Source organism: Siniperca chuatsi, linkage group LG15, assembly GCF_020085105.1.
Source record: "Siniperca chuatsi isolate FFG_IHB_CAS linkage group LG15, ASM2008510v1, whole genome shotgun sequence".
In the NCBI taxonomy this organism is placed as follows: Eukaryota; Metazoa; Chordata; class Actinopteri; order Centrarchiformes; family Sinipercidae; genus Siniperca; species Siniperca chuatsi.
In genome coordinates, this window is record NC_058056.1 from 14453435 (window position 1) to 14479553 (window position 26119).

Below are 26119 nucleotides of genomic sequence, written 5' to 3' on the forward strand. Positions count from 1 at the left end.
TAAAGAAATTTTGTCTTACAGACAAATGTATTTATTTTTGCCATCTTTAAATCCCATGACTTAAGTATGGAAAAATGCAAGAAAACAAAAAAGGAAACCAATCACTTACTAATTAGATTTGGTGCATTAAGCATTGCCATTGTACTAGGAATACGTTCTTTATGTACATATATTATATATGCTGGCTGCTTTTATTTACTAAAATAGTATTTACAGTTTCTAGACATGGACATAATTTCAAACTCATTAAATACAAATATATATAATTTGTATTGTTGCATACTAATAGTTCCGCAATAGCAATTGTTTGGACAGCACTATCTATTTCTCTTAAGAGTGATAGGATTTACTGCTGATACTGGACGCTTATGAGACACATGGAATGCAAACACAAAGAGTACCTTCCTGTATGGTACAGAGGAAACTGTTTTACGTTAGAATCAGAGTTTAATCTATTGCATCATTCCTTCATTTATTAAGTATGTCAAAGAGAGTAAAGCACACCATTGTCACACATAAGGATGAAAGGGTGACAAGAAAAACCTCAAAAAGTAAAGTCCAGTGGGAGGGGGGGGCACAAAAAAACAAATCCACAAAAGTGGCTGGTGACGATGGAGTAATGGTCCCAGGTATTGATGTTTCTACTGTTTAAATGGTCTTAAATGGTCAGTTGTGGTAAACGCAGTGATGGTTGCAGAGTTTGCTCCTCAGACACTGATCTCAGTCCACCTCCATCTCTTTTGTGCCAGGCTTTGCCTGCTGGCTTCCCTTTGTGTCTCCCTTCCCTTCTGCTCCTTGCTTGGCTGTTGGGCCATTATGAGCTCCACTGTTTTGGTCATTCACTTCAGGGGCCTCCTCCACTGCAGGCTTTGGCCTGTTGAACACTGGATTACATACATCCTCTAGTTCCTGGTGAGTAAGAAGTGTAGAATGTGTTGGCAAAAGAAAATCAGCAGATCTCATTACTGCTAATGGAAGTAAAAATTAAATCTATAACATCCATTGACATACCTGTATTTTGGCAATGATGTCTGCTACTTTAACAATGGGATCTTGAGTAATAGTGAGTTTGCTCTGTGCATTCATCTTGCTGTTCATCCAGCCCATGCTTTCACTCACACACTTCTCCACAGTGCTCATGTCCTCTGCACTCAAATGCAGGTATCGCTCATCCTAGTAAACAGTTTGTGATAAGAAAGTTACTAAAATTACATCTATAAATCCAAAAAGAAATTGCAGTAGGTGTCAGTGAAACTAAATGTTTCAAAATGTACAAGTCAGAAAGACAGCTAAGGTTGAGCAACAAAACAGACCAGCGTGTTAAATATCACATAAAAAAAACACCTACAGGCAACTTCTCAGACTTGGATGACTACAAAAGTTCATGGACATACTGTACTTGTAAAGCTCTGCACAAAACCCACAAATTGTGACACTTCAAAAAAAACAATCTTTAAATCATACTGTCTACCTTTTAAACATTTTAAAAGGAGATGTAAAGGCATTGCATCCCTAGATCAAAAGTATTTACCTTCTGCTTAAAGGAATCTACAAACTTCATGTAGAGTTGCAGTTTCTTTCCCAGCTCTTCAAAAGCCCTCGGCCTGTCCTCATGCTCTCTGTGCCGGTCCTGGATGGGTTGACCCAACCGCTGGAAAATAACAAAATTTATGTTAACGTGGACGGTTATTCTTACTTTAAAATCTTAAAAACCTTTAAAATGCCTCTTAGCCTCAGTAGAGGTCAGTAGGTTGATAGAGCTTTTTCTAGTAGTTCGTAAAATCCCATCTGAAATTTAAAATAGATAATAATAAATAAAAACAAACCTTGAGTGCATCTAGCTTTTCCTCATAGACTTGTTTGGGTTGGTCCTCTCCATCCTCATACAGCCAGTTCTCTGTGTCCTCCAGCATCAGTGACAGCCGATTACTGTCCTGTTGTTAACGGCCAACCATAAAACATTTATTAAATAAATCCAGTAGTCAAACATTTGCTTGCTACATCTTCTGAATTATACTAGTCTTTACAATGTCAGCCTGACAATTATTAGCAAAGGTATGTAAGAAAGCAGCACTCACCTCCTCAGTGATGTACTTTTCATAGATCCCACAAAGTTTGTCCCGCAGATCGTATACATACTCCTCAACAGCATTTTTAGCATCATTAAGCTCTTTCACTAGTTTGTCCTGGATAATCATCTGACGCTGTGAGGAAAAAGCACACAAAAAATGTCACAGAGGAGCCAAACAATAACAGCAATACCTTACAATATAATGTTATCAACTTCACAAATTAATCACAAATTAGAAAAACATTGATTGATTGATAACAGTGCAGCTTGCATTGTAGTTTATTCCAGGATACCAGTTAAATGACATGTTAGAGACTTATAATGTTATTCTTATTTTTTTACTAATAAATATGTTAAAATGGATGCAGTGACACATAATGTCGTCAAGACAATTGTTTTAGCTGCCTGATACTCAGAGTGGCTGGACATTTTAAAATCTAGTAGACTTTGTGGCTAGTGGTCCAAAAAATATTTCAAGACCTGAGCTATACATCTGCTGAAAGGCCTAATGACACAGACATAAACTGTCACATCTACCTAAAATCAAGACATTTAGTCGGGGGAACATTATTCCTGAGATTTAAACAGGGGAAAACAAGAAGTCATTCCCCTAAAAATGCTGCTGGCACAGATTAGTCAGATCAGTAAGCATTGAACAAACACTGTGGCTCCTTCGTGGGCCAATCAGTGCTTTGAACAATGACAATAACACGTGTAAGTCACCATGGGAAACAATCACAGACAATAACAGCACATATCAAGCATGCATCAGATTTGAATTCCAGTCCACCCATTAGTGCTCAGGTAATCAGCATTTCAATCAGGCCGAGACTCAGCTTCTCCAAAGGCCAACAGGAGCGCTCACCTCATACTCCACAAAGTCGTTAAGGACGTCACTGTCGAGCTGTCGAATGTTGTTGGCCACGATGGGCAGATCAATACTCTTTACTTTGACTTTGGGCTTGCTTCCCCCTGCTGCTGGGTCCTGCTTTTCCCCAGCCGCCCCCTCCTGGATTTAGAAACCAGAAAACACAATTCAGTCTTTCGGCTGTAGTCCTTACGTAACTTCTTTTGTAATTCTACAATTTTTATAGATGGGGCACTTCACCAAACTAATGCTAATATATTTTTCAGCCTAATGAATACGATTTTATGTTATTCCTGTTGAGATGCATCAATATGCACTATTTACATAAATTCACTATCTTAGAATTTGCATTTGTGACCATTTCTTCTATGTTTCTATGGAGTATGTTACTTAATACGATTTATATCTGCTACAGAAGAAAAGTATTAAGGTAATTTTCTAAAAACACTTCATTATCTCATAATAGGCATGTCTGAAAGGCTAAATGTGTTTTGGATCAGCACCAAGATTGGTGTCTGTATCATATCTGCATATCAACACTGTCTGATACAAGCAGGAAAACAGGATACTGGTATTGGCTTCAGAAAAAATATCAGCACATCCCTAACTTCAAGTCCAACTGACCTTACTGCTGGAACTGTTGTCCTCACTCTGCTGGTCCCCTTGGCTTTGGCCTTCCTGGTCCACCTGCATTTTGGTCTGAAGCCAAACACACATTCAGTTATTTTATCCAAGCCAGATTAGAATAAATAACACAATATTTAATATTTGGGTTATAATTAAAAGAGCAATATAATCTGTCACTGTACATTAGACAAATGTAAAGGAATTATCTTCTAAAGCATATTTATTTAAGACACATAACCCTACTCTTACAAAATGGCAGTAAAATCTTAGAATGTGCAAGATCACAACACAGTCTGCAAATTATTCAATAAAACAATGTGGAAGAGAAACTTTGTGATCAATTACTAATCCACCGGCTATATGTCATCTCTGGAACCACATATTTCTATACCAGGTTGTTTAAAAGCACAAGATTTTAGATACAGTATCCATGAGACCATCACATCAGAACAGCAGGAGCTTCATATTCTGACAACACATAGTTGTAATAAACTTTCTTTTAACAATTAAGGAGGCCTTCCTTGATTAAAGGAGTTGGGATTTCCTCATGGCCTAGAATTTGTAGGAAACAGGTTTTCAAAAAGTCATGGGCTGTGAAAGTAACAGGCAAATTATACCTCAAGTAACAAAAACTCAACAAATTATATAAGGCAGTGTTGGGGAAAAGAGATGAGGATGGAGATACCAGAGGTGTGGTTACAAATCTGGAAAACTCAGTGTACTCCCACCAGAAATCCAAATGAATTGGGACCCAGTGCTCTTGCTGGAGGGAGTGTGGATCACTACAAGTGGGGTGCAGGGTTCGCACATCCAAAAGACTACAGGTGCTGGATCAAAAAGCAAACTAAAGGCAAGAATCTGCACACTGAAAAAACAGCTCCCAGCAATATTAATTGAGCAATGTTTCAATTTCGATTTGTCAGGCATTGTCAAACAGAACAAGCAATATATAGACACAAACACATTCATCACTCAGGTGATTGTGATCTGCATGATTGAGAGTCAACTCATCCGCATTCCGGTAAAAAATACCAATAATAAAAATGGTAATAAATACCAATCAATACCAAGGGTATCTTTCCTTGTGATATAAAAAACGTTATCTACATGATCAAATGTCCCTGTGACTTGGCTTACATAGGAAAAACAACACGCTGTCTCAACACCGATATTTCAGAGCACAGAAGTAGTGTATGTACTAACGATCAAAAGAACCCTGTGGCTGTGCATTTTAACTCATTCAAGCATAACCCATCCACACCGAGATACACTGGGATTGAACACGTGAAAACCCCCAAAAGGGAAATATTTTTACCCTCAACACTCTATCACCTAAGGGCTGAAATTTAGATTTGGATCTTAAACCTTTTTTGTAAGTGGTTACAGTTGGAATAAACAAAACATTTGTTTCTAAGTATGACTGACAGACCCTACTTTACTTTTACAGATATCTTAATGAATATGTTTTGACTGTCTCTCTCAAAAGTCTATATCTGTTGATGCAACCTCCCTTTTCATTCTCTTCCTTTTTGTATGTGTTGGTTATCCTGTTTTAGGTATCAATACAAATTCTGGCCAGCTGCTAGACTGTACTTGCTGCCTGTATTGCTTACATTTTTTTGGGCGAGTAATATATCACTGTTTTCTATTCTTTCTGTGAATTTTTTTAATATAGTAGTTTTTATGACAATTGTTTTTTCTGGATGATTAATGTGATTTATGATATATATTTGACTCAACATCTTCAGTTCAATTCAATTCAATTTTATTTATATAGCACCAATTCATGACAGAAGTTATCTCATTGAACTTTCCTATAGAGCAGATCTAGACCGTACTCTTTATAATATTATTTACAGAGACCCAACAAATCCCACCACGAGCAAGCATTTGGCGACAGTGGCAAGAAAAAACTTCCTTTAAGAGGCAGAAACCTTGGACATCTGATGTGTTGGATTTAATATCTGCCTGTATACCACTTAATTAAAATATTAGGCAGTAATGCTCAAACCCCTGTCGAATGAACTATACTTGTGTTTCTGCCTCTGTTAGCTGACCTCATTCTAGCCCTCATGTTTTTGTTCTACACTTTTGTTTGTTAAATTGAAAATGCTATAAAAAATTAGAAAAAAAAAAAAAAAGCTAACCAAAGTCGTCGGGATACATCAGCTGGAGACCATGAATGCCTGTACCAAATTTTATGGAACTCCATCCCAATTGTTGAGATAGTTCACTCTGTGTGGGACCAACACACCGACATTGCCATCACAAAAGCAACTTTGGCAAAAAGTCAGCTTACCTGGTCCTCTGCCCTGCCTTCATTCTGCATCATTGGCTCTGAGTCTGTTTGCATGTCCTCCCCCTCTCCTTTCTGCTTCTCGATCAGAGAGGCGCTGGACACACTGAAGATGCCATGGACGTTAACACGCACTTTGACCTTCACTTTGGAACTGTCGCCGTCTGGCTGGGGAACCACATTCTGTACAGAAAAACATCCTGGTGACAGATGGAAACAGAATGAGTGGTTTGTTAAAGAGCTTTAATTACAGGGCCTCAGCATATTCCCTTAACAGACAGGTGGAAGTTACAAACTGATATCCCACCTGAGAGTGCACCCCCCACCCCGCCAGCTATCTGCGTAGTTTTACATCCTAAAATCTGTGGATTGGTCTCTCAAGGGGTAAAACTGCATGTCTGACTTTCAGAGGGCAGAATGAGCAGACATACCTATCCTGTGGTCTGGGTAGGGGAGATCTTGAGGGCTGCTGTAGAAGGCTTCAAGGTCAAAGGGTTCCTTCTTGTGAAAGGTGATCACTTTGGAAAACGGAGCAGCGTGATTCTTACTGAACACCTCACACTCTCTGTGTCAAAAACGCAGTAAGAGAAAAAGCTAAGTCAGGCTGTTGAAACACAGTCAGCAAATTCCATATCTTCAAGCCAGCTGACCAAGCTTGAAATACAGTGTCTTGTTTTATGTAGTGTTGTTAAAATGTCGTCACCCCAATCCATCCTCTGTTGGTGATTTCCAGCGAAGAGTAATGGGAAAGGGAACCACGTCAGTGATGGAGAATTCGCGCACCTTAAATGCTGGAGACAAAATCGCACACTACACCCAAACAATCAGCACACCCACACCACACAAATAAATGTACTGCATTTTATTTTATGAGCTACAGAATGTATTTGTACAGTGCATCGAAACCACAAAACATTATCTGTTGGTGGCAAGAGAAGAGTCACACCTGAAGTGCGCAGCCCCTAGCGACAGCTTCGTCTGCGTTGAGCGTGGTGCTGATGTCTTTGCCGAAAAACTTGCTGATTCTCTCTTTGATAGCTGGGCTTCTCGTGGCTCCTCCAACTATCTCCACTGCATAGATGTCATCCCGGCTCAGCTCTGCCATTAAACACACACAGGAGTGAGTGGATTCTTCCTTCATATAGTATTCAAACTATACCTTCATAAATTCCACCAAGTGTGAGGGACATACTTGATTGTTCAAGGGCTACTTTCAGTGGCATCTCTACTCTCATCAGATATTGAGCACACATGTCTTCAAAATGGCCCCTGTGGGTCCAAATAAAGAAGAAAAAACATGTATAATGCTAGATTTCCACCTTGGAGATGCATGGTTAAGAAGCAAAATGTGTACCTGTTCATCCTGCTGGAAACATCAATGTCATTCATGAAGCACTCTATGTTCAGAGGCAGATCGGAGGAGTTGGCACTCATGAGCTTCTTCAGTTTCTCGCACTCCTGGTGGAGCCGCAGCAGAGCCCTTGGGTTGTCCCTCACATTAAGCTTGTACTTGCCCTTAAACTCCTCGCAGAAGTAATCTACCAACGCCTCGTCAAAATTGCGTCCACCAAGGTATGGGTCAAACGCAGTGGCGAGGACCTGACAGACCAGAATTGACATTGAGCTTGGGGTTTAAAGGTATGGATGTAGGTGTAGATGGAAAGAGGTGAAAGGCCAACCTTGAGTTTGCCTTTGTTAAAGGCAGTGATGGAGACCTGGAATGATGAATGTCCCATATCCACAAACACCACATTTCTTGGCCTCTCTTCTGGAGTAGGAAGGTCCTGTTTGTAGATCCCATAGGCCAAAGCCACTGTTCAGAAGAAAGACATTTATTGTCATCTTTGTTATAAAGTACAGTATTTATACTAATGTCTTATAGTTTTTAGATACAATATGTTATTTAATCTTTTTTTAAGTAAAAGGTAAGACCAAGGTATGGGTACTGTCTAAACTGTGCATCTGCATATTTTAATATAATGTCATGACCTCAGCAAAGTTTTGTGCTATTGAAAAACCTGAACACAAAAGCTGTGTGTCCTTACACCTATGTCCTATGCACCATTCCAGAAATTCCACTACAACCAATTTTTCCATAAACACTGACCTGCAGTAGTATCATTAATTAGCCGCAAACAGTTCAGCCCTGCAATTTGAGTTGCATCAAACACCGACCGTCTTTCAGCATCTGTGCAAAAACTTGGGACCTGTAAAACAAAAGCACAAATCAATGTTTCATTGAACCACTTGGTGAATTATGCTGATGGTCCTCTGTAATGTTTTTATCACTCACAGAAATGACACAGTCCACCACCGGCTTCTTCAGCACGCTCTCTGACGTCTCCTTCAGCTTGTTGAGCAGCATCCCTGTGATCTGCTCAACTGTGAACACTTTGTCCTCATCCAAATAACGCACCTGTAAACATGATAGGATTAGGACCTCCCAAGCTAATTAAAAAGCTAGAGAGTAAGGCGTATTAAGCATGAAGACATGCTTAACACGCCTTAATAAGTTGTTTGGGGTGAATTACAGGAAAAGAAAAAAACACATCTGTGCATTCCACTCACTTATAAGGGTCAGTGTCATGGTTGTATTACAAGAACAAAGGTGTGCAATGACAGCAGAAAATGGTCAGGGTCAGAGAGAAAGGGGAAAAAGAGAAAGCAGTGAAGAACATGCTGGAAGTTGATACGATGATTCACCTTAATTCCAGTGTTTCCATTGGCCAGTTTATGTAAGCTGTAAGGCAGTTTGTGTTTTTCCGCTTGGACAAATGGGTCATCAAATGCTCTGCCGTGGAACTTTTTGAAGCCATGGACTGTATTTTTGAAGTTTGTTATGATCTAAAATAAGAAGAGTGCATTTTGTAAAGGCACGTTTTATAGTAGCTATTTTGTAAATGTGATTTGTAAACATTATAAACTCATAATGAAAAAGACAAGTTACAATTTATTTCCTCATTTCAGTGTGTAATGTTGCTTTTATTACAGAAATTAGGGATGATCTTACTTGACTTTTGGCTGCATTTCCAATCATGCGGTTTTTGGAGGCCAAAGACACACAAGCCCTTGATGGAAGACAAATACATCATCAAATTAGGCAGGCTACAACAAATAACCCTGTTAACAGATGTGGCAGACGAGGCAGAACTGTAATTGACTGGCTGTTGCAGACAGAATCAAATGTCACGTGCAGAGAGGCAGATTTCGATTAAGGAAATTTCACAAGGGAGACTGAGGAAGAGCCACAAACTAGGGCAGTGAAACAGTTCACCTTCAGAAGTGAGCTCATCCTGTCCACACACAAAAAACATCACCTCCCAAATTCATTTAACCCTTTGTTTAGCAGACAAACTGACAAAGATGAATGCTACTAGTCATACAAGGTTTAGGGATCCATTTCACACTGCTTGGCAGTGGCAAGTCACTCCCTAGTTTCACCTTGCCACAAAAATATCCCCATTCATTTAAAGGTGCAATGCTGATTCTCCTTCCCAGCTGCACATCCCTGTTTGCAGGATCCTGCAGCAGATGTACTCCAGTTAGCCTCCTATATGTCCCTCCAGAATCAGAAAAGTGTTGTAAGATTAGTGAATTCATTAAATCATCTATAAATAAAACAGTATCACTATTATTATACAAACTGGAATTTAATTCCCTGTCAGTTCTGGGTTGGTCCTTGTAGACATTAAGGATGTAGCTTTTTTGGCAGGCCATAATAGACGCACGTCGCACTATCGCCATGCCATGTCAAAACCTATTTATTTTCCTTTAGAGCATGCAGTATACTAACACATTCATATGCTATATAACCTAAATAGCATCCTGGCTTCTTTAAGTTGCTTATCTCAGCCAACTTTGAGACGCACTGCGCAGCACTGGGGTGGCTATCAGGAGACATGTCAGCTATCTGTAAGAAGACCGACACATGCGACATTTTAACCTACGTTGACTTGCTGTGACGGTGAATAAAACAAATAGTTACAGGCCTCATCACAGCCACCACCATCCCTGCTGCCTCTGTACCATCACCGCTCACTGCGCTCAGCCAGTGCGCCTCCAGTCTCAAACATTGCGTAACGAGCCAGACCACATTTCACGGTGATGATGCCTGTCAATATTTATACTTACGGTGTGCATCTGTCACTGTAGTCATTGGCAATGGTTTCAATGCCACCGCTCCTGGCCACAGCGATGTAACAATTTTGGAAACCCACATCAATGCCTACCACTGACATAATGAGCGCTCTAAGATTCACCTCTTGTAAATTATCCTCCGCAACGACCGCACTTGACACCTATGAGAAAGAAAATAATGTATAGGATATATACAATGGCGGCCTATTCCAAAATTACTTGTAATTAATCGGGTCCCCTGATCTGAAAATATACGAGAAAGCTAGCTGAGGGTGCACTAACTGAATTACTAGCTGTTATGTAAGTCAAGCTGTTTATAGCAAACTCATTCAAAGTAATCCCAGGGAGCAATGGTGTCCAGAGCGGATTCTCCCACTCCAAGGCGGCCCTAACATCACCCAGCGGCTCTGACAGACTGATGCTCTCAAGCCCGCCCCCTGACGTCTGTGATTGGCTGCGTCACACCCATTGTCCGTACGTGATTGGTGCGACAACGAATCGATAACAGAAAAATCTAGAACTCCCTGGAAAGGGGACCGTGAAATACGTCACAAACAGTAGTGGCAGCAGTGGTTATTCAGACTTTTTTGCCCTAAATTTAACCTGTCAGGTAGAGTTTCTCCGTCCAAATCGCCACGTGCTTCAGGACTGATGTGTGCACATTACTGTAATATCTATGAAACTAGCGTTACAGATATCTAATTCGTATCTGGAGCTTACAAGGGGTGGCACACGGGTTGAAAGCTGAAAGCCTTTGAACAGGATATTAAAGTCCACACTCCCAGTGAGGTAACACAGGTGTGGTCTGGCAATATGATGAACTGTGAATCCATACATTAATATGGAATAACAAATGTCGAAATATTTGTAAATTAGTAAAGAAAAGGGGAAAATAAAAAATAATCACTGAATTTGTCTTTAACATGGGTTTCTCTGTGTATTCTTTAAATACATCAAGATTTAATTTCATTATTTTCTTTGGGGTTTTTTTGTGTTTTATTTTAACATGACATAAGTAAAAATAGTAACACCACTGTGTGAAAAGTCAAACTTCACTTTTCATCTTGAAATGCATTTAAAAATTATGCATGGTATGCCTTTATAAGGCCATTTATAAGGCCATCTAAGGCCTATTCAAATTAACTTTAGTCTTAATTGTATAGTAACATGCCATTTCATCTTTTGTTTCAAAGCCAACATACCAAAACCTTTTGAAGATGATTGAGTAGAAACTAAAATATCGTCTCTTTAATGCCTCAGTCTTTTGAAAATATAATATTTTCACTGGATAAAGGTTTAACTATTCATCAGCCTTTATACACCTCAATTATTGCTCACTTGTCATAAGTAAACTCTCCTTCAATATTTTGGTCTATGTAGCTGTGTATGTATGTGGCTAAAGAATAATATTACAAAGACTTACAATTGGCAAAGACTGTGACATTCCTCATCTGTTCCTTATTATTTATTCTAAGTGCGCTATTTACACATTCTGTACAACTATGCCTTAGTGGAGATTATTTCATTTAAAAAAGGGTTTTGGGTTTAAGATATTTTCCTCCACATAACTCTGTTACAATAAATATAATGTGTTGTAGTTTACACACAAGGTGAGTTGATTATTCCTCTTCTGTTTCTGGTGTCCAAATTTCCACAGGTGTGGGGATCTCAGGGTCAGGCAGGATGCTTAAAGGGAAATTGAAGGGAACAAGGAGGGATGTGTGTCTTCAGGTACATAAAATGTTTGCTTGTGGACCATTGTTCATTTGCAATGCTGCACTGTGGACAGGTTTTGGCAGTGGTGGAGGATGTATTCAGATCCTCTAATTAAAGCCCCTACACAGTAATAGTCCATCGATGTTTTCACTCAACCTTCCTGATTAGACCTTTTCTCAGGTGCCATTGTTAATGTTATTAATAACACCTGTGCTTTTCCTGCTATGACAAGTCAAAATGTCTGCTTTGAAAACGGGCGGTTCTAACTGGTACATGGAGTTTGGTGACCTCATGTAATTCCCAGCATAGCTCCACCCAACATCAACCTAAGCCGAGGTCTAATCAGACTAAGTGAAAACACCTGTGTGACTGTACAAGTAAAAGTAGCAATACCCATATTGCAACTTTACACATGTCCATGAGCAGAGGTCTAATCAGCTAAAATCACTGAAAACTTCTGTGGGTTTATCTGATTTTTTTCTTTATTTAGATTAGATTTATTTAGTATTTTCTTTTAGTATTCATTGGTTTAATTTTCTTAGGTTTGGTAGTTGCTTGTTTGGTTTATTTTGTTTTGTTTTGTAAGAATTGGGCAGCACTATAGGCACCTCAGGTTTTATAAAGCTAGGCAGGTGCAGGTGTGAGTAAGCACCTGGGAGGGTCTATGGTGTTTAGCAGAGCAAGAGGAAGCAGGTGCCAGGATTTCTTTGTTATATTGCTTGCCAAGGATAAATAAACCATAAGAAAACACAAACACAGCCTACATCCTTCTAGTGCATCAGTGGCCTTTTGATTTCAAGTTTTATTGTGATTATGGACAAAAAGCCATGCACTAAATCTCTTAAAAGGGACTGTGACTAGTAAGCTTAAATGCTGATTTTAGTTATAACTAATTATGATATCTTTAAATGTGCTGAATTAAAGATGTCTTTGAATCTGTGTGGACCCCAGGAAGATTAGTGACCACTTTGTGGAAGGCAAATAAAGAAAAAAGAATTTCAATTATGACTAGTCATAATTTAAAACAGAAACATTTCTTATAGGCAAAATTGAATTGTAGACACTTTAATCAGATTATTTGTACTAGTCAAAATGTAATTAGAGATAACTTTAACTGACTGGTCATAAATGCATTGTGTATATCTTTAATGTGAAATCCTTTTATATGTTAAAATGGCTCACTATAAACACATAATTGTATTGGTTGTGTGGCTGGTTCGATTTCAACTTCGCTTGAACACTTGTCCTTGTTTCCTTGATGAGGACCAGATGGAGTGAATGTTCCTTCATGTTCGTACTGAGCCCGAGGGGCCTGCGCGAGAACAGGAAGTGCTAGTCCAACAAGCTGAGCTAGCCAGCTAGTTTTAGTCAGGTAGGTTAGCTTGGCATTTAACTCAGTAGTCACAATGGGGCTGTTCGGCAGAACACCAGAGAAACCACCAAAAGAGCTGGTGAGTACTGACTGTTGAAGACCAGAACTGTCTTGGACAGTTTTGTCCGTAGTAAGAAAAAAAAAAAAAAAAAAAAACGACAACGCCTTTTGCTAACCCTGCTAACGTTAGCTGTCAGTTTAACTCAGCTTAGTTCGTCCCATCTGTTGCAACATTTTACCAGCTAACGGAACAGCTGAAGTTAATCTAGTTAAAAATGAGCCAACAGCCTTTGTAATGATATCAGGCGTTTATCTGCATTATTTGTACCGTATTTAACGCTATACGTTTGTTTATATGCCTCATCAACCGATCAGTCAATCTTATTTTGGTTTCTGTACTGGAGAGCTTAGCTAGGTAGCACACAAGCTAACACTAGTTTACTGTCAGTCACTTCAGTGTAAACAAACCCTGATTGTGTTCACTTTACCTGACATCCTGATCTGTAACAGTTTAGCTATTAAAAGTTATACATTTCTTTAGACTAACGTTACACGGAACGCTGTTTTGAAATGGGTATTACAAACTTTAACTAAGGCAAATCAGTGCAGTTTGTAACAACATATTGTATCATTTCAGATCACTGAGTGGTCAGGAAAAATCAGGAAGGAAATGAGAGTGATTGACAGACAAATTCGAGGTAAGATACTGTCTGCATTTGGCACTACCACTGAACAGCTGTAAATAAAAACATTTTTTAGAAGTATATTATTGGTAATTGTAAAATGACTTTTCACTAGAGGCAGTGTTTAATTAAGATGGTAAATTTGTATTGTTGTATAATTTTATTACATACTACAGTCAATTACCTAATCATATAAGTTACATATATATTAGTTATTGTTTTGTAAATAATGACATTCCCTTTTGTTTCAGATATCCAAAGGGAAGAAGAGAAAGTTAAAAGATCCATCAAAGATGCTGCCAAAAAGGGCCAGAAAGATGTGTGTGTGGTCCTCGCAAAGGAGATGATTCAGTCAAAACGAGCTGTCACAAAACTTTACGCTTCCAAAGCCCACATGAACTCTGTGCTACTCAGCATGAAGAATCAGCTAGGTGAGTTTAGGAGTATTAGATATAGACAGGGGAAAATTCAAGTCATTTTATGTAACATTCTTTCTGGTCATCAGTTGGACAGTTTGCTCTTTTATCATAGAACTTAATGTTCTGCTCTGCATAGTCAGTGAAGGGAATGTATTGTGCGTGTTTCTAGCTGTACTGCGTGTAGCCGGGGCTCTGCAGAAGAGCACAGAGGTGATGAAAGCCATGCAGAACCTAGTCAAAATCCCAGAGATCCAGGCCACTATGAGGGACCTATCAAAGGAGATGATGAAGGTCAGTGGCAGTGTACAACATAAATAGATACAATTTACTTGCAGTCATGTTACTACAAGAAATGTAACACTGCGACTGACTCCAATTACCATCTGCCATTATTTCTTTAGAAGAAAAAGTTGCTAAACTATCGCATCATGTACTCATTCATCTTTCAGGCTGGCATCATTGAGGAAATGCTAGAAGACACATTTGAGAGCATGGAAGATGGAGAGGAGATGGAGGAAGCAGCAGAGGAGGAAGTTGACAGGATCCTCTTTGAGATCACAGCAGGTGAAGAGATTTGTTAAACTAAAACACCACAATACTTTGTAACATTCCTGTTTTGTTAAAAGGTTTTAGTGTCTAGATTTTAAGTCGGAACCAAATGCAAACATTTTACCACAATTAGTAATACTGAAAGCTCTGTTTCATGGTTGTATTTGCTTTGTTAGGTGCCCTTGGCAAAGCGCCGAGCAAAGTCACAGATGCCCTGCCTCAAATTGAGCCCCCAGGAGCCGCTGCAGCTTCGGAGGATGAGTCAGAGGAGGACATTGAAGCGATGCAGTCAAGATTGGCAGCTCTGAGGAGCTAAGGTGAACTGCCAGCTGTCCTGTCAAAGTCAGTTTGGTCACTCCAATGAGGGCAGAGACAATTCTGGTGCAGGTTTTACAGTACTGAGCATCCTCTCTGCTTCATATTATAATTATTATTTCACATAATCATTTGGGGTTAACTTTGTGCTAATGTCTTTAAAAAAGTTTTTTTTCTAGAACATTTGGTCTATAGAGCCAGAACTGCTTTTGTCTTTATTTATCTGGGGTAAGCCTAGGTAAGTCTTTATTATCCAAAGTCAAACAGAAGGATTAAGAAAGTGTATATAATGTAAGTATGAAAAGCCTGCTGTGCCTACAGTGCTTCATCATATTCTTCTGTCCTAAGTTATGGACTGGTGATGGAGGTATTTGGGTATTTATGATCCAGACCAGTGATTAAATAACTGTTGATGAAAGCCGCCCTGCACTTAAATCACATCCTAGATCACTATTCAGCTTCTATTCATTGTTCTAATCTGTTAGAATACATTTTGTAAGCAACAGCTGTTCTGTTTACTGGTAACCAGCCCATATTATCTGAAACACTAGAGGTGATGGGTGGATTTCTCTTTTGATAGTTAATTATTTGTACAGTCAAAATGTATCTATATGTGGTCATACATGTAAAATGCACTCATCAGAAAAATGCCTGCATACTACCCTAACCCATTGTTTGCATTAACATTCAGCTTGTTAAATGTTGCATTTGTATCACAATGGAGTTCCTTCTCAGCAGGAAGATGCAGAGGAAATGGAAAGGTTGGTTAGTGCAGAACCTATGTATTGTGGAAGTGTGTGGTGTGTATAATTTTTCTATGTGCATTGGGGGGGGGGAAATAAACTTTTAAGAACAAAGCTTGCCAATAAGAACAATGTATTACACCTCTTTCTGCTCTCAGCATTGATCACATTATCTTACTGTACGACATCACAATAAACACTAAATGTTAGGCCTATTCTAATCAGGAATAAGCTTTTGGGAAATCTGAACCTGCCGGCTTGCAACCACCCATTCAGCAGGTCAGAAACTGTACTGCATGGAGAATCTAACACCTGTCTGACAGATGCAACAGCTTGCTCAGCAGTTTTGAGACCAAACTGTTTTAACAGTAAAGAGTTAAATGACTGGGAGTGCTGCTTTTCATCATTCTGCAGTTCAAGGACCGCAATTTACCAAAAATCAGGTGCTGGGGGTATGACTCAAACTGTCAAATAATACATTTCTGGCAGTTTTATATTAAACCTGTGATGATGGGAGTAGATTTACATGTTGCTGTGTAGAAACGTAAAGCTTTTTGGCAGTGCTTTTTGGGTACCCATGTTTTGAAGCCAAACCCTGGCTTAAAAATGGACAAAAGGATTAGATTTCTACCAGCTACAGTCCTCCCTCAGCAGCCTTTGCTGTACTGTAACAAAACCTTGCCTCTGTTCTCTGGCTTCAGTATGTAGGCCAGAGGCTGGACAAAGCAAAGGCACTGCAGCTCAAATGGAGCAGGTGTTCTCAAGTTTGGTGACCAGAGATCGAGAAATCTCAGGCCCAGGCAAAATCTCTCTCCTTTACATTTGTATCCAGATTTCTGTAGACATCCTCTAGTTGGTAGTTTCCCCAATACTCAAAGAATAAGTGGAGACTAAACTCAGCTGTTAAAGTGAATTCATCTTGTACATTTAGTTCAAACACATTAAGTGGTATAAGGCTCAGATGCAATTTATTTATCCAGTGACATCAAGTGACAAAGGTATGAACATGTAATTAACTTGTAGTTTCTTTAAAGTACAAGATCAACTAAGGTGATCCTACATTATTAGCTACTGTAATATTGAGGTCCTGTCTTGAACATTGGTCCAGCGTCAACATTAGTTTTTAGAGCTGTACTTCTACTATAGACAAAACAATTAATCTAGAAAATAAGCAGCAGGTTTATCGATAATGAAACTGTTAGTTGCAGCCATACTCACATGGTGCACATTTCTAAATAACGTTGTGTTTAATCAAAATGACCACAAATTGACTGACACACAGAAAACCTGGGTCCAGGTATAATTTCATCTTGGGGTACTGGTTAGTTTCTGGATCTCTGGGCAAATAATAAGGCTGCCATATATAGTCTGCTGGTGCACTGTGCTTAATTAATGGTGAACTTCGGGGCCCCAGGTTACATACTCTGCAAAGGGAAAGAGGGGGAGGTTTTCAAAAGGGACCCAGCAGAAAATATTTGCCTCCAAGCCACCTGGATGAGGAAATGCTAATATCACATGTAAACACACTTTTAGCCAGGAAGGACACATCTTTACCCACCAGGCATGCTGTTTATCTGTGCAATGCAACACTGCCATCTATGGATAAGAGTTATAGTCCGCTCACTGTTTATCTGCATCACGTTGCTGCCTGTGTGCGTCCAGACCATAGACGCTGCCGCCTGGACGCGCCTGTCATCTGGAGGAAACTCCTCCCCGCAGACAGCGCGTCCTGTCGCCTCTCCAGCGCAATGGTCTCCTGGATCATCTCTAGACTTGTGGTGTAAGTCATTTTATTATTTCTTTCCACATGCTCCTCTGTCATAGGATAATAATAAATTGCGGTTCCTGGTTATTGCGGGTGTTGGAGCCGCTCGTCGCTGCAGGAGCGACGCGCTTTACAATCCCCAGTAATTTGTCTAATAATCCATCAGAATTAGACGTCAGTGTGTCAGCAGAGCAGATGTCGGTCTAATCATTTTTTGACTGAAAAACAGTCCTCATTCCTCAGGACTGTACTTTTCCATGGCCATTTCAGCAGGAATGCTGAGCAAGGCCTGTATTTTATTGAACAGGCTTGCAGCGCTCAGTAGCCTGGCACTCTTTGTGTTTATCAAGTGGCTTTTTTTTCCTTACAGACAAAGAGGTGACGTGATTGACTGAATGGTCTATTATCATCCATGAAATGATTTTATGAGTCAGATCCAGGAACCAGAGGCGTCTTTCACTGGCTAAATGTCACTGAGTGGCGAGGTGACTGAACAGGAGCGGTCTGAGAGTGGAGCTATATAATCTCTGCTGATGTCCCATATTGGAAAAAACAAAACAAAAGGGATGGGTCAGCCTTCTCAGGATACAATGCAAGAGTAATGTAATAAGACATGTAGGCCTATGCATATATCCCGGTATATTTCCTTTATAGCTAGGAATAACACTAGGACGACATTTATAACAGTAAGTTATGGCTATTTTTACCTGCACAAAATATGAATCAGCGCCATTGCAGACCGTGTGGAGTATACCAACAGCAGGCCCTACCTCAAAATAGTGAGGCAATTAAATTTAGATTACAAGATCTTGTTGCATAGATGGGACTGTTTCCGCCCTGGCTAGTCACAACCTGGTTATGTGGGTCATTTTGGGTCCAGTCTCCAACAGAAAGGTTTAGTTGCGTGCCCCACAGATGATTTATTTTTAGTGTCCTTGTGTTTCAACACTCTGTTAATGCACAGTTAGTTGGCCAGTAAGCCGGAGAGGTGCAACATGATGTGGGTCAGTAATTTGATCGGGTCGCATGTCAGCTGTTGCCTGGCTGTAGCACTTCAACAGGGCCCTGCTGTCCGGACACCAGCAGCACAGGTGTCTGCACATGAATGGAAATTTTAAAGAAAAGGAAGAAAACACATGGGAGCTAATTTTACCCCGTGTCTGGAGGTTTAGCGTTTAGTGTTTAGTCAAATCATCCAGGGCGAAATCTAACTTTACACATGGTTGATTTAATAGTTTTATTTCTGGAAGGGAAAGGCTGTTTTACCAAAAATGGATTGTATTAATGTATACATTGAAACAAAAACACTATTTCCAATGTGGCAAAATTAGAGAAGCTTTACATGGATTTTTGAAGACATTGACATTTTAGCCCAGGTATTTTTCAAGAACATAATTTGAAATCTCTGCTTAGTATATCCATATCCATAATGTATTATCCATAATCATGATTTATTACATTTGAATGTCTTGATTTTATATGTTATTCATGCACATTTGAAACATAAAAAGTTTTGGTTTGGAGTTGATGGGCACATTTTCTGTCTTTTAGACTTGTCTTTGGTACACTGTATCCTGCATACTCATCTTATAAAGCTGTGAAGTCAAAAGATGTGAAAGAATATGTGAGTATATCATTTGTATTTTTAGTTATGAAATGATATCAGGCAGTGTCACCATCATACATATGATTCTACAAGGTGTTATGTATAGCTATTTTATCTGTTTTTCATGGTTCTGTTACATTTTAGGTGAAATGGATGATGTACTGGATAATATTTGCCCTATTCACCTCTGTGGAAGTATTTACAGATATGTTTCTCTGTTGGTAAGTGACCTCAGATATTTATTGTTTATGATTATACAGCTCTTTGATGGAAAATAGTTTACCTCTTGACTGTTGTTGTGTTTATATATATATATATATATATATATATATATATATATATATATATATATATATATATATATATACACATAACAAATTTTGTCACTGACATATAAAGCATGTTTTTCATTATGGCTCCATTATTTTGTGTCTTCATTGCAGGCTTCCTTTCTACTATGAACTGAAGATAGCCTTTGTGGTGTGGCTGCTGTCCCCTTACACTAAAGGCTCCAGTGTGCTATACAGGAAGTTTGTTCATCCAACGCTTTCCTCAAAAGAAAAGGTGAAAACCCTTCCTTTGTTGGATCTTCCTTTTATTTCCACTAGTGCAGTTCAAGGAAAGGCTTGGGTGAAAATATTAAGTGTAGGCTCTAAGTTAGTCCGCATGGTTTTGTGACTAATTGAATTCCAGCTTCGCAGCCTTCTAGAGAACAGAAGTGCCTTAGTGCCAATTCACTTTTCTACTTTAGCTGTTAAAGATGTGTTTGTAGGACAAGAGACAGGAAATGTCATGGTGTTCCTCCATTTCTCCTTTCCTTCTTCCTCTGTCTGACTCAGAAAACACTTAAGTGAGTTTGGTGAAGACAATAACAGACACAGGATTAAATCAAGATGCAATAAGGAAATATAAGAAACACCTCTCAACACAGGGCATAAAATGAGTTTGACAATGACAAATGAGCGACACTATGTTTATGTGGGTTTTTTTGTTGTTTGTCTTGTTTCAGGACATTGATGACTATATTGGCCAAGCGAAGGACAAAAGCTATGACACACTGGTGCATTTTGGGAGAAAAGGGCTGAATGTTGCAGCCACAGCTGCAGTCATGGCTGCAACAAAGGTAATGCAGACTCTGGATATTTGTTTTGTACTGACCTGGGGGTACAGTAAAGGGTCATTGTAGATAAGGGTATCACGCCTGTTACGTTGTTTGCTATTCACATAATGAAGTAGTCTTCTTGAATAAAGCTTTTAATGTTCGTTTTTCAAGTAGAAGATCCAGTAGTCTATTGTAATGTTTGTATCAAATTATTTATGCCCCTAAAGATGATCCACGCTCCAACTGTCACACATTGCTCCTGACACTAAAATTAATACCCAGTGTTACCTTTTCTAGAGCCAAGGGGTCCTGTCAGACAGACTGAGGAGTTTCAGCATGCAGGATCTGTCTTCCTGTCAATCTGAACCCGTTAACACTGGCCCTGGCACTACGCAGCCTGCAGCAGCACAGCATCGGACCAGAACTATGATGCGCAGCAAGTCTGAGAGCTACAACAAGGGTGAGTAGACATTACTCTGGCACCGAAAAGTGAAAGCCACTATAGATACTGACTATATCCAGCAAGCTAATAGTGTTATAGAGGCATGTTAAAACTCTTGTTGTGAATCTATCAGTTTTGCATGTTGATAAAAAAATAACATACTGCCTGTTCACCGAGAACATTAGATATGATGGAGCCATTATAATGCAATAGCAGGGCCGGGTTTATTTGTGTAAAACAGATTATAATGTAGATTTCTGTCTTCCTGTTCAAGGTTGTTTAAGCTGTCAGATATTGTTTCGTACGTCTGCTTTCCTGAGTGGCCCCCTAACCTCAGTCCTGCCTTCCTGTTTGGGGCAGGTCAGGCCTCACAGGGCTGCCAGGCTAACCATCCTGTGATAAAACTCACATGTAGCTGGGGGAGATTTGTTCCTAGTTTAACATCATGTGGATTGTTTGTTTTAATCTGGATAGGGTGTCATATATATATATATATTTCAGATGATAATTATTCCTTTGTAGATTTGTACATTTAGACACAACTCTTTACAATGGACTGAAATATCTGTACAGTTAAGGCACAGCTAACCTTTTTAATCAAACAAGGAATTTAGATTACTTCTGTTAATATTTGAGTATATTGTTAATATAACTGCTGTCATGTTCTTACTACATTCAATTATCGGTTCTCACTTGAAGGATAAGTCTGGCGTTATTCTATATTTTTCTTATTGTCAACAAATCCCATTAACAGACCAAACTAACCATGTTTTAGTCCGTCTCTAAATACCTCCTGACTTCCACACCGTGTCTGTGGCTGTCCACCCCAAGCCCACTGGTTCCTACTGAAGACACAAATCTTTAAGAGCCGGTGACAAATATACAGTATTTAATTTTTAAGAATGCTCAGTAATTTCCTAACAACAGCTGGGAACTGTAGTTTTGTAGGAAACATTACTAAAACAGGAGTAAACAGTGCATTTGTTGGGGATGGCTTTGTTATTTATGGCAGCAGGATGGTGTATGTGGAGCTGACTCAAAATAAACTGCAGTGCCCATGTTCATGGTAATGAAGGTGAATGAATGTCACTCAGTGCAACTGCGCGGCTCACTGATGTGTTTTTTTATAGTTTTTGGACAACAATGGAGGTCTATCGCACAGCAAAGCTATCAGGATCAATTCATTGTTGGTTTTGGTCTTTTCAAGAGATTTGTTGACAATATAAAATATATGATACCACCAAAATTGTCCTTTAAGCCTAATGTGGCATTTTACAACTCCATTTGAACAATGTTGTCAAATATATGTCTTGGCTTTCTGCTGTCATTGCATTACATGACATAAAAATTGGCCTGAGTGGACATAATTCTGCATATACTAAAAAGAAGAAGATAGGAGACTTAATAAGAACAGGCTTATTTGTGCTGCAACAAATTGGTTTGTTTATCATAACTTCCTATTTGGCCTCTACTCTGTGGTCTGCAGAATGATAATACATTATGATATGACGTTTCATAATCCCCACTGACCAAAATCATATGGCGCTCTACAGCAGTTACACAAAAAGTATTTGCCTTTCAATTCAATAGAACAGAGACAGGATTTGCATGTTGTTCATCCCTTCCACCGACCTTTTTTCACGGTACAGGACAGGACTTTGACATGAATGAGTATGAAATGTTGGGGTTGGACCAATGGGACTCCAAGGGGTTGCTGTCCCAGACCATTTCATCTTCTGAATCTGAGTCCACACCCATTACGCCCTCACTGACACCCCAGTCCTCCCCACCTCCCACACCCTCTCCACCTCCTACTCCTCCAGTTCCAGAGCAGCCTGAGGAGGTGGGGAAACGGGTGCAGGCAGCATCAAGCTCTCCACAGCTCAGGCTGATTAAGAGGAAGGCTCCTGAGGTATACCGCCTCGTCAACATGGCTGCTCAGCTGCTGCCTGATTCTAACTGCCCCTTGAGAGTGGTGATTTACTCACCCATTCACTAATTTCCACTGCTGTGAAGCTAAATAAATCATCATGGTTCAGTACTTCTTCTTCTGCAACTGTGGAGAGTTTGGCTGCTAATCGGATTTCCGCACTGATTAAGCTGAATTATGTATTAACTTTAGTGGAATTATTGTTTAGTTCAAATGAATGTGTGATCTAGCTCTTGTATGATTGCACTGGCTCACTTGTTTGGAAATGTGGCATGGGAAAAGTCCAAACATGGTTGACATATGGATTGCCTTCCAATGTATTTCACCCTGATAATAACTTCTACTTTTGATGTAATGTTCATGGAAATTATTCTGCATTATCAATCTCTGGAAACAAATGATTATTCATTAATACGTTTCAACATCTAATATCCGTTTGTTTGGCATGGTGATGCTGGTGATGAACTAAACGAGGCAACACTGTTATTATATATTCTATATTTTTCTTATTGTCAACAAATCCCATGAAAAAAAACTAAACCAACAATGAATTGATCCTACAAACAAGTATTGCCTGTGTAGCCGAAGCCTGATATAGCGTATTCCTGTGTGCCACAGATGTCTGTTATTGTGCAAAAACTACTAAAAACACATTAATGTGCCGCACCGTTGGCACGGGGTGACATGTTCCTTCATTACGATGAACATGGGCACTGTAGTTTATTTAAGTCAATACCAGATACAGTATCCTGCTGCTATAAATACTTAATAGAGGACCAAATGTGTTTTAAACCGCATCTGGAAATAGTCCCCAACAAATACACTAGTTACTCCTTCTTTAGCAGTATTTCCAAAAACTATGGTGCCGTGCTATTTTAGGATATGACTGACTCCTTTTTAAAAATGAAACAAAAAATTTGTGACCTTCTTTTACAGATTTATGTGGTCAGTAGAAACCAATGGGTTCGGTACAGTCCAAAGCCCATTCACAGACAGGGTCTGTAGTATTGAGAGACAGACTAACACATTGTTAGTTTTGGTCTTAACTTGGGATTTGTTAACGATAAGAAAAATACAAGATACCACCAGCCGTATCCTTTAAATACTTTGCAACTCATTTCAGCTACTAAACTCCATCTCCCTCTTTGCTTTTATCCTCATCTGTCCTCCCTTCTAGCCTCCTCTTAGAGTCTTAAGGCCTTTCACAAGATCCAGGAGTGCTCTTTCTTCAAACAATGAAGCCATGTGAAACTGTCCTAAAGACTACTCCAGCTGCCTTTGCTGCAAGAAGTGAAAATACTGAATGGCCAAAAGTTACATGACTGAAGCAGCCTTGCTTTGGAATAAGGTATTACCAAAGTGACCTATAATGACCCCTCTATCTATCTATATACATATATATGTGTGTGTATATATATATATATATATATATATATATATATATATATATAGCTTGTGGCTCATGATTTAAAAAAAGAGGTTTGAGACATTGAGATAGAACAAATGAATGAATGGGCTCCATGCTGATAGACATTTTGAGTTTGTGGGTTATTGAATATGTATTTATGTACAGTTTGTGAGTACTTCATCTCTTTGATTTGATTGTTTTTATATATCAGGTTAGGCAATTGCATGTGTGTCTTCCCAGTCATTAGTCCGCTGTTTATTAAACAGAATGTACTGTCACTAAATACTACAGCTGGCATTGAGAGTAACATGGTCACTGTTAGAGACGATGTGTTAAAAGCCAAGGATCAAAAGAAAACGCATGTCTCTTTTTACCCTCATTCAATCTGTTGTGGAGAAACATCTGATCTCTGAATCTGATTAATTATCACATCAAGGTATTGACAAATCAGTCACCCAAAAACATATTCTGAGATAAGAAAACCTACCTTTGTAGTAATGAAAAGTCAGACAGCAGTGGCAGATGATATTCTGTTATTTACCTCTCTATTAAAGCCTTAAAGAAAGACATAGCAGACACATATAAATATAAAATGTCTCCACACATGATATATTTCTAATACAACTATGTTCTCATTAAACAATCATTTGCACTATGTTTAGAATATACAAGTACTGCCCTTGATACTCTGAAATGGCCAAAAATCACATACAACAATAATCATAATAAATTAGTACAAGGATATTGTCACCAATAACTTTATCATTATTGCTTATTATTTCTGTGGTTAAGAAATAGTTACTTGTGTAACAAATAATAGATCACACATAAATGAAGTCACTACTACAAGAGGTTTTCTCAGTGGAGCAGACTGTTTATGACAATCTACTGTTCAGTTAGTACGCATGTTTTGTCATTTAATTGACAATTTATTTGGCTATTAAAGGCCAATTAGGAATATGTCACTTCCAGCTGTAGCAGAAATAGGATATGAGTAAATATTTATTGTATATAAACATGGTTCTTCTTCCATGTTTGAAATCACTGTGTAACGCTCTGCTGTTAACGACACTCACAGATCTTCTACCTGCTTCTTTTATTTTTTAGGAATTCATTAGAGTGACTTTATTGGTTTACAAACTTACATTCAACTTAATATTGCGTGGTGATACACTGTATGTTTTCATCCTGTGCTTTATTCACTGAGCCTGAATTATAGCAACATTTTACACAAAGTTTCACAGTGTCAGTTGTTGATGGGTGGACTGCGCAGTAGATTTATAATTTTCATCATTGTATCTGTATCATTTACAGTGATTTGAAGTTTGAATCAAAAGCTTCTCAGGTACAACTGTTCTGTTTACACGTCATTCACTCTGATGTTGTAGATACACTTGTTATGCACATGAAATGTCCTCTTTATGGATAAATGGTGAAAAAATCAGATTGTGTTTCAGTGTTAGTATCAGTGTTAGTGTTGAAGGTGATTTCCTTCTATTAAACTTCATGCAAAGTAAAACGGAGAAAAAAACATGTTGCTCAGTACCAGATTTGTATCCTTGTGCGCAGACTGAAACTCATCATTGCATGATCATTTCTTTGAAAATTGATTTTGTGTGAAGCTGTTGGCCTCTTCAGACACATTGCTGGTAAACAATTAATTTTGTCATTTTTGGTTGCTTTGTAGAAAGAATAGGACATGTTATGACTATACATACATACATACATACATGTTGGCTATACATATATATGAATAACATGTCTTATTTACTGATCAATTAGCCACTGATTTTATTCATGAAGAGACACCACTTTACTAAGTTAGCCTAAGAAATTTTGTTCTGGCAGGCCAGAATGTCAAATTACTTAAATTTCAACTTGATTGTGAAGTAAAAAACAAAAAGCAGCGAAGTGATGATATGGTGGTTTATGGCCATCAATTTATTGTTCTACTAGGTTAAATATTTCTGTTTTAAATCGATTTACAGTCATTAAATATGAAGCAAAACTCTGACTGTGTCATTGTTTTTTTTGTCTTGTTATCTTAACAGCATTTAAAAGAAAATGATC

At 38.8% G+C, this 26119-nt stretch overlaps 3 protein-coding genes across 4 annotated transcripts; 2 read left to right on the plus strand and 1 right to left on the minus strand.

Annotated features, from left to right (window-relative positions):
- hspa4l (heat shock protein 4 like) lies at positions 1-10417 on the minus strand. Its single transcript, XM_044167691.1, has 19 exons — positions 9994-10417; positions 8873-8930; positions 8566-8706; positions 8156-8278; positions 7970-8069; positions 7542-7675; positions 7217-7461; positions 7055-7131; positions 6809-6960; positions 6566-6672; positions 6294-6427; positions 5866-6062; positions 3564-3638; positions 2937-3080; positions 2079-2204; positions 1827-1934; positions 1532-1651; positions 1012-1173; positions 1-909 (listed from the first exon to the last, which is right to left on the minus strand). Exons 1-19 carry the CDS (start codon positions 10098-10100, stop codon positions 721-723), a joined length of 2499 nt encoding a protein of 832 aa, XP_044023626.1. The 5' UTR covers positions 10101-10417; the 3' UTR covers positions 1-720.
- Positions 10418-13008: 2591 nt separating this feature from the next.
- On the plus strand, positions 13009-15922 carry chmp3 (charged multivesicular body protein 3). The gene is made up of 6 exons (XM_044166499.1): positions 13009-13166; positions 13725-13785; positions 14022-14201; positions 14359-14480; positions 14639-14753; positions 14915-15922. Exons 1-6 carry the CDS (start codon positions 13122-13124, stop codon positions 15052-15054), a joined length of 663 nt encoding a protein of 220 aa, XP_044022434.1. The 5' UTR covers positions 13009-13121; the 3' UTR covers positions 15055-15922.
- Positions 15923-17136: 1214 nt separating this feature from the next.
- Positions 17137-26060, plus strand: reep1 (receptor accessory protein 1). 2 transcript variants are annotated; one of them, XM_044166496.1, is made up of 8 exons: positions 17137-17576; positions 19113-19185; positions 19312-19388; positions 19611-19731; positions 20177-20290; positions 20567-20729; positions 22361-22623; positions 23819-26060. In XM_044166496.1, the coding sequence occupies exons 1-8, from the start codon at positions 17299-17301 to the stop codon at positions 23888-23890; spliced, it is 1161 nt and encodes a 386-aa protein (XP_044022431.1). In that variant the 5' UTR covers positions 17137-17298; the 3' UTR covers positions 23891-26060. The 2 variants fall into 2 exon arrangements, with proteins under 2 accessions (XP_044022431.1, XP_044022433.1); XM_044166498.1 differs by lacking the exon at positions 22361-22623 and having other exon boundaries at positions 17422-17576.
- The last annotated feature ends 59 nt before the right edge of the window (positions 26061-26119 follow it).

What these genes read in the sequence shown, in the direction of transcription:
- hspa4l (XM_044167691.1), bottom strand. Translation starts at nt 10,100, where the DNA reads ATGTCAGTGGTAGGCATTGATGTGGGTTTCCAAAATTGTTACATCGCT. An exon ending in TGGTGGACTGTGTCATTTCT is followed by an intron (nt 8,070 to 8,155) that starts GTGAGTGATAAA and finishes TTTGTTTTACAG; the next exon opens with GTCCCAAGTTTTTGCACAGA. An exon ending in ACAACAGTTCCAGCAGTAAG is followed by an intron (nt 3,081 to 3,563) that starts GTCAGTTGGACT and finishes TTCTAAATCCAG; the next exon opens with GAGGGGGCGGCTGGGGAAAA.
- chmp3 (XM_044166499.1), top strand. Translation starts at nt 13,122, where the DNA reads ATGGGGCTGTTCGGCAGAACACCAGAGAAACCACCAAAAGAGCTG. An exon ending in GATTGACAGACAAATTCGAG is followed by an intron (nt 13,786 to 14,021) that starts GTAAGATACTGT and finishes CTTTTGTTTCAG; the next exon opens with ATATCCAAAGGGAAGAAGAG. An exon ending in CAGCATGAAGAATCAGCTAG is followed by an intron (nt 14,202 to 14,358) that starts GTGAGTTTAGGA and finishes GCGTGTTTCTAG; the next exon opens with CTGTACTGCGTGTAGCCGGG.
- reep1 (XM_044166496.1), top strand. Translation starts at nt 17,299, where the DNA reads ATGCTAATATCACATGTAAACACACTTTTAGCCAGGAAGGACACATCT. An exon ending in ATCATCTCTAGACTTGTGGT is followed by an intron (nt 17,577 to 19,112) that starts GTAAGTCATTTT and finishes TCTGTCTTTTAG; the next exon opens with ACTTGTCTTTGGTACACTGT. An exon ending in ACAGATATGTTTCTCTGTTG is followed by an intron (nt 19,389 to 19,610) that starts GTAAGTGACCTC and finishes TCTTCATTGCAG; the next exon opens with GCTTCCTTTCTACTATGAAC.